Source organism: Crocodylus porosus, unplaced genomic scaffold (genome assembly GCF_001723895.1).
Source record: "Crocodylus porosus isolate Cpor-Errol unplaced genomic scaffold, CroPor_comp1, whole genome shotgun sequence".
NCBI classification, from domain to species: Eukaryota; Metazoa; Chordata; order Crocodylia; family Crocodylidae; genus Crocodylus; species Crocodylus porosus.
This window is the reverse complement of record NW_017728916.1, coordinates 6,284,773-6,292,695: the sequence shown is the minus strand read 5'-3', so window position 1 is coordinate 6,292,695 and position 7,923 is coordinate 6,284,773. Positions and strand designations below refer to the sequence as shown.

The window sequence follows — 7,923 nt, the reverse complement described above, 5'->3', positions numbered from 1 at the left end:
ACTTGTCCCGGTGGCGGGGTCGTGCTGGCCCCGAAACCGCCCCAGGCCGCGGCGCTAGCTCGGGGCTGCCCTTGCTTTGGCCGGCGCCGCGAGGACGGGCCGGGGCCGGGCGAGCCTTGCCGCCTTATGTGCCTCGTCTCCGCTCCCCGCGAGCTCTGTTTCAGCAGCGGGGCAGCCCCCCGGCGCTGCTATGGGCGAGGCGGCCGCTCCGCTCTTGGGATCCGTCCAGAGAGGATCGGCTCACAGGGCCAGAGTTGAAGGTCTTCGTTCTCTGGATCTTGCCTCATTGTGGCTGCTTATTTTTGCAAAGGAGACAAAGTCAGCCATGAGGGGACGTTTCATCTGTTTTTTACTAAAAAAAACTTTCTTCACAGATAAAAGTAGAGCATCTTGATTTTGTTTCCATATATCTGTTGCTGTCTTCCTATTCCATTTTTCATCTTAATGTTGCACTTGACTTTTCAGGTTAAGTATTATAAGGCAATGCTTATTTCTTATCAGAATACCATGTATGGCCAGTCATCTGGGAGGTTGATACACTGTTCGCTTATATTGAGAGAGATACCGAAGGAGGAAGGTGGCTTGTTTTGCATCAGCTTCATTTTCTTTGTGGTTTTGCATCTTCAGCAATAGGGGATTGCGAGAGAACTTTAAATAACATACTGGATACCAACCATCTAAAGGATGACGTCTGGGTCAGCGGTAGCAAGGAGAGAGAGAACGAGGAAGGTTATTATGACAGTGATTTAAGTGAGCCGTCATTCCCCTCTCAGCTCAAGGTCCTAAGAATGGTGATGTCCAGGGATCCTTCTCAGGAAATCTGGCCTTCGTAGGGGGCCTGCGGCGAGTAGATCCAATAGGAAATGGGGTTTCACTCGCCCTTAATTTTTGTTTTTCCCTGGTATAGTTCTAGGCCCATCCTCTTAACATTTTCCCAAGCTGTGCAGACTTCACCGTACCTGTAGTTTGGCAAAGCACGAACAGCAGGAGATGCGCTGGAGTTGTTTCCAGTTTTGGAAAAATAGAGTTCATTTCATCTCCATGTACAAAGCATCTCCTTCCCCACCATTTACCACTAGAAAGCTCCTTTTAATAGAGGTAAACAAAAACCATCAGTTTGAAATAGTTGATTATAAATGGCTTCAGATACTATGCCTGATGCCCTTTGCAATGCCCTGCCCCCACCCACTGTCCACTTAACTATTTGTATGTGAATAGCTGCACACATGAAAATGGACTTGCTGGAATTTCTGTAGTATATAAATGCTTTGCTGAAATACTGCACACTGAGGTCTCTTGAAACAACAACCAAGTTAAGATAGGAATGTTTACTGGGGTAACTGACACTGAAATGCCAAAAGTAAACAGCAGAAATAAAAATGTTGTGTAAACTTTTGTTCCCTATAACCTTAAAGCAAAAGTCCAGAAGTAAGGGAAGAGGCTGGGGACCTGGATGAAAACCTAGTAAGGGGAAGCAATTACAGAAGCCATAGCAATGTTTGGGGGTGGGGAGAAGATAGGATAGACAGGTACCAGAAATATTCATCCACTAGTGTGAGAAGTATAGGAGCAAACAGGAAGTGTTTGAGGTCCTAGTACAAACACAGAATTAAGACGTAATTGGGATTATGGAGATGTGGTGGGATAGTTCCCAAGACTAGAATACTGCCATGGTTGAGTATCACTTGTTCAGGAAGGACCGGTGAGGGAAGAAAGGAGGAGGCGTACATGTCTCTGGAAACGTGGCACAAGCTGGCGGGGGGCTGTTGCAAACCTTTAGATGAGAGTCACGAGAGAACAGCAGGGTGGGATGTCATGGTGGGTGTTGGTTACAGGCCTCTAAAACCAGGAGGTTCCAAATCGCAGGACATGTTTCTCATGGGTGCTTGAATAGTTGGTATCTCTGCTGAGAGGGAAGCACAGCAATGCATCAGCAGTCCATCAAATTGCTGCAGTTTTGGGGATAACTTTTTGATACAGATAGTAAAGGGGCCAACTAGGGGAAGCTGTTCTTGACTTGCTGCTCACAAGCAGAGGGATTGGTGGTGAAGGTGGAACGTAACTTGGGTGACAGCATCCATGAAATGATGGAGTTAAAGGATCCTAAGTGGAGGAAGGAAGGAGAACGGCAGACTAAGGACACTGGGGTTTAACAGGAACTGGAGAACAGGATCCCCTGGGAAGCAAATATAAGGAGAAAAGAAGTCGAGAGCTGGCTGTACTTTAAGGAAACCCTCTTAAGAGCCTGAGAGCAAGCAATCCCAATGCGATGGAAGAATGGAGTGTGAAACAGGAAACCGGCCTGACTAGAGTACAATCTCTTTGCTCAGTTGAACTTGAAAAGGAATCCTGTAAAAAATGCAAACATGGTCGTAGTACTAGGAAAGAGTATAAGAGTATTGCACAGGCATGCAGGGAGAAAATTAGGAAGGTTGAGGCACAATTTGGGATGCAGCTGTCAAGGGACATAGAAGGCAGTAAAAAGTGTGTCCAAAGTAAGACGAAGACTGGAGAAATCATAGGTCCCTTGCAGAAAGCAGTCTAGCTATGGAGGATGTAGGGAAGGCTGAAGTAGTTAATGCTTTTTTTACTTAAGTCTTTACAGGTAGGGGCAGCCATCAAATGATGAGTACTGTTGGCAACAGATAAGGAAGGAGGTAAACAGCCTAGAGCAGGGGTGGGCAAATCTAGCCCATGGTGGACTCCATTTCCCAGCAGCCCCATGCAACGGTAGCTTCTGGCTGCTGCCGCCAAACCCAGCCTGTCCTTCCCAGGTCCACTGCTGGGGTGGGACCTGCGCAGCTGGGAATGGGGCTGTGGCCAGGAGTGAGACGGGCGAGTGGAGCCAGGGACACCATGGGATCTGGGTGGGGGAGGGGGAAAGCAGGGCAGAGCTGCAGTCTGCCCGCATGGCCCTGCAATGAGCATGGGTTGCGTAGGCAGCAGATTGTGGCTCTGTCCCTGTGCTGTCAGCACTGCAAGATCCCAGCCCTGGAGCAGCTTCTGCCCACACTGCTCCATGGAGACGGGCTGGGAGCAGCACAGGCAGGGACTGCTGGGAAATGGAGTCCAGCTGCTGCCTGGATCTGCCATTTTGTCCATCTCTGGCCTAGAGCAATGGCAGAATAGGTTGGGGATTATTTGGAGAAGCTGCTAGACCAACGGTGACCAAACTGGCTTGCTGGCATGGTACTTGTGGCTCTCTGGAAATTGGCTGAAGCCCTGCCCACTTCTCCCTGAGTCGGCTGCAGGGGGCAGCACAGCCTGGCATCTCCTGCCACTGGCTTTCCTTGTGGGGAGTGCACTAGAGGAAATTTAGGTTGGAGATTGGGAGGATGTTTCCGACTATAAGCATGCTCAAGTGTTGGAACAGGCTGTCTAGAAAAGTTGTGGAAACTCTGTCCTTGCATGTTTTTAAGACCAGGTTGGACAGACATTTGGCTGGGATCTTTTAGTCTGGGGTGATCCTGCCTTGAGCTAGGGATTGAACTGGATGACCTTGTGAGGTCGCTTCTGGTGCTGCCTTACTATGATCCTGAGAGTCATAATGATAATACAGTATCTTCCAAGGGAGCTTAAACTTACCAGGGCAAACTTTCTCTGGGATGAGTGGATTGATTAATCTCTGCTTAACCGTATAGTGTCTGTGTTCAGTCTAGAAGTCTTTTCTGTGTCAGGTAACTGCCTTTGGTTTTAATGGCCAAGTAGACTTGTGTGATATTTGTCTCGGGCACCTGTATTTAAAAAATAAATAAATAAATAAATCCCACTTTCTAGCCTAAGTAACCACTTAAAATTAATAGCATATATTCTGGGGCATAAAATACACCACTGTATGAAGTACCAGCTGTGCGGGAAAAACTTTCAGTTGTATTTAATTTTTGTCAACAGTTATTAGTTATTACAGTTTGTGTTACGTTAGTGGCACATATAGCACCTTCATTGTAGACTTTCCTCAGGGAGGGGACAGAATATGCTTTATGCACTGGAAAATGTAATAAGTATTTACTTACTCCTTTCTTTGAAGGCCTGAGAGAACACTGACTATAGTGCACGCTGCAAGACAGTAGGGACAAATTTATTTGTTTTAACGTAGTTTGTATTTCTGTTCTGTGTTATTTCTTGAGTTCTTTGCATGAAATCCAGATATACTGTTCCTTCTGTTTTGTTTAGCTATCTGTTAAAATTGGAAGCTCTTCTTACGTTATAAACAGGGTTTAGCTTTAGGTAAGAGGATAAGCACGTTCAACCTGTGCTCATAACAAGGTTCCACCTATGAAAAGGAAATGAAATATTGCCAAAGTCCCTTTAAAAGAATTCCTTTGTGTCGTATCCGTAAATCTGTTTTCCAGTTTGGTAGTTTGTATCTTATTTATTTTTTCTGACTCTTACAAAAGGGGAAGCAGGGGATGGTGTCTGAAGTGCTTTTGAAAATAAGCGATCCTGTTCATGTTGTAGATTGTAAACTCTTGCATGCTTTCCGGTAGAGTGAGAAGGGAATTGTCTATTGTGAACTAAACATGTATGTTAATGCTAGAAAATTCCTTAAACTAGGCTGCGCTCAGGATATAGACATTTAATGCGTCGGGCACTAGTCCTTTATGTAGTTTCAAACATTTTCATCCTTTAATTTTATACACCATATTTTTACATCTTTTTTGTTTCCATTTTCTAACTTTTTGTTTTCCCCCCTTAAATGTTTTGGTGATTCTCCAGAACCAACGAAACGTATGCTTTCCTTCCAAGGGTTAGCGGAGTTGGCTCATCGTGAATATCAGGCAGGAGACTTTGAAGCAGCTGAGAGACATTGCATGCAGCTTTGGCGACAAGAGCCTGATAATACTGGCGTGCTTTTGTTACTGTCGTCCATTCACTTCCAGTGTCGCAGGCTGGACAGGTAGGGACTTGAAATGTGTCTTCATATTTTTGTGTTGTCCATATACTGCTTATGAAAAGAGAATTCTGCTGCACAGCTGTGAGAAATGATGTTCTAACTTCCATTTTATTTGAACTTTTATTTGTGTTGCTTCTTTATGATGGAGAGGATCAGTGTACTAGTCGTAATCTTGTTCTACTGGACTTTTTCTTAATGGTGAAAAGGTCCTCAGTTTGCAGTTGTAGGCTCTGTAGATCTGCCCCCTCCCTTTGCTTCTCCAGTGTTTCAGAGGCTACGTGAATGAAAGTTAGAAGAGGTTTTTCGACTGCTCTGAAAAGGCAGACTAAGGAACCTTGAAACAGTTTTATTAAGCTGTCTTAAAGCTTTGCTTTTGTGCCTAAAGTAAATGAACAGGGTAGACATATATTCCTTTAAATGGATTGCTTTGTTTGTCACTGGTTGTGTTGGAGTGATGTTGTAGCCATCATGGTCAAGGAAGTATGTGAGGGGCAAGGATTTTTGTGCATGATAACTTTTTATTCGACCAACTGCATGGCTGGGATAGACTTCAACAGGCTTTCAAATGTAGTACATTCTTCTTTGGGTCACGTTTGTGCCTGAAATTTATACCTTTCCCTAAAACATATTCGTGAAAATCCCTTGGTTCCTGGAAGTTGACCGAGTGCTATACTCTGATCTTGCCTTTCTGTGTAGCCTTTAAGTATTGGAAAAATTGCTAACTGTTGTTGAAACATCGCTTTTGTGTGCTTTGGGTGCAGTTGTTTACATTTTGTCTCTGGAGTTAATGTTACAAGCATTTCATCACCCTAATGCCTGGGATTCATTTTACATAACTTATCTAAAGTGTAAAAATATGTCTCAGGTACAGGGAGGAGAAACGCATTCTATACTTAATTCTCCTTGCTGCGTTACCTCCTAAAAGGAAAGCAGGGAGCATGTTAATTAAGGCTTCTGGCACACATTCAGTTGAAGGGGCAAGTGGAGCTGTTCTCATATTGCAAGAGTTGCATTTTCTGCCTTGCACGTGTGGCATGGCAGGACACGACACATGGTTTTGCAATTGGGGATCTCATTAATTACTACTTGCTGGTTCCCCCTTACGCTATCAAGTAGTAAGGCAAGTGCCTAGTGAACTGATGTGAATCAGCTGATTGTTATCTCAGCCCCTGGACCTCATTGGAGCTGGTTCAAGATTCCAGTACAGTCCCAAGACTGAGACTGGGATTAAGTTCATTACAAGTCCCAGCTGTAGGACTGTATTGAGGCCAGCCCCAGAGCCCAGCCATGCAGCCTATCTTAGGCTCCATAGCGGAAACCTTGCTACACATTCAATATAAGGTGCAGTGGACATCAGCCACAGAATATTATGCACATTTTGCTCTAGAACAGATTCCATTTTCAAGATTGTTTGGAAACTTGGGTTTAGTTGTTTTATGTTTTTGGCTGTAAATCCCAGTAACTGGAAAACAAAATTGTTTTTGTGTTAACCTGTTTAATTTTCTCCAGGTCTGCTCACTTCAGCACTTTGGCTATTAAACAAAACCCATTGTTGGCCGAAGCCTACTCGAATCTAGGAAATGTGTACAAGGAACGTGGGCAGCTGCAAGAAGCTATCGAGCATTACAGGCATGCGCTGCGTCTCAAACCAGATTTCATTGATGGCTATATTAATTTGGCTGCTGCACTGGTAGCTGCTGGTGATATGGAAGGAGCAGTACAGGCCTATGTGTCTGCCCTTCAGTACAATCCTGTAAGTAACACTGTTTATGGAATTCACTTTTTTTAACCTAACCTTCAAGAAGGTTTGATACTTCATGACAGATTTCTGTCTGCTTTTGGATTATGCAAGTGCTCATAGAGCAATGAATGATGCATACTGGGCTGTAATTCTTAAAACTCTTTTACTTGTAATTCTTGAAAGGTAATTTCATCCTTTGTTTGAGTTGTCTATGAATGCATTCCTCTTGGAATTCTGTAATACTGCTAGTTCTGTGCTTGTCTTTGTAATTGGTTTAACAAAGACAGGAATATGGGTGTCCCCCCTCTGCCCTGCCACTTGCACTTGTCTCATCTGAACTCACCTTGATATTTTTGACCTAATTGGAAGAAATCAGTAAGGGAATGAGGAGACATTGATGTCTGGTTTGAGAACTGGGAAAATTGCACTACTATTTAACTTTTGGAAACCTTTTAAATTATACTTTGCAATAGTTCTAAGGTTCTTTGGAACCTTTACATGTAGTTATTTGTAATAAGGGAAAGTAGCAAGTAATGCTGTTGTTGCTTATTAGATTGGTGTTATTTTGCTGCTTTCTTATAGCAAAAAGTATTTTTATTTCAGCTAAGAGTGCTCATTACTGGTTTCCAGTATAAAAGAGTTGGCAAACATGTAGCCATTTGAGTAACTAGGCTTAAACTTGATGTTGAAATATCTAGCGGGGTTAGTCTTGCCTCAATCCTGGGTAAGCTTTTTGAGAGAATTATTCTGGCACATGTCCATGAGGGGCCAGCAGGGGAGATTATACTTGGGGGCAACCAACACGGGTTCATTCGAGGCAGGTCCTGTCAGACCAACCTGGTGGTCTTCTATGACCAGGTCACCAAATCCTTAGATGCTGGGGTAGCAGTAGACATAGTCTTCCTGGACTTCCGGAAGGCGTTCGACACTCTCTCTCACCCTGTTCTCAGTAAGAAACTGGGGGGACTGTGGTGTCGACACCTACAGGGTCAAATGGATCACCAACTGGCTGGAGGGCGGCACCCGGAGAGTGGCGGTGGGCGGGTCATTTTCGACCTGGAGGGATGTGGGCAGTGGGGTTCCGCAGGGCTCAGTCCAAGGGGCCGCACTGTTCAACATCTTCATCAGCGACTTGGACGAGGGGGCAAAAAGCACCCTGTTCAAATTTGCTGATGATACCAAGGTATGGGGGGATGTGGGCACGCTAGAGGGGAGGAATAGGCTGCAATCGGACCTAGACAGGTTACAGGGGTGGGCAGATGAGAACAGGATGGGATTCAACACTGAC

General features: G+C 44.7%; 1 protein-coding gene across 3 annotated transcripts in view; it reads left to right on the top strand.

The window, feature by feature from the left end:
* OGT (O-linked N-acetylglucosamine (GlcNAc) transferase) overlaps window positions 1–7,923 on the top strand; it is a 45,486-nt gene that overhangs the window by 627 nt on the left and 36,936 nt on the right. For 2 of the 3 annotated variants that reach the window (XM_019536341.1, XM_019536343.1), the window contains exons 2-3: window positions 4,717–4,897; window positions 6,404–6,647. In XM_019536341.1, the coding sequence (XP_019391886.1) occupies window positions 4,717–4,897; window positions 6,404–6,647 (425 nt within the window). The remainder of the gene's footprint in view (window positions 1–4,716; window positions 4,898–6,403; window positions 6,648–7,923) is intronic. The other variant, XM_019536342.1, reaches the window with a different exon arrangement.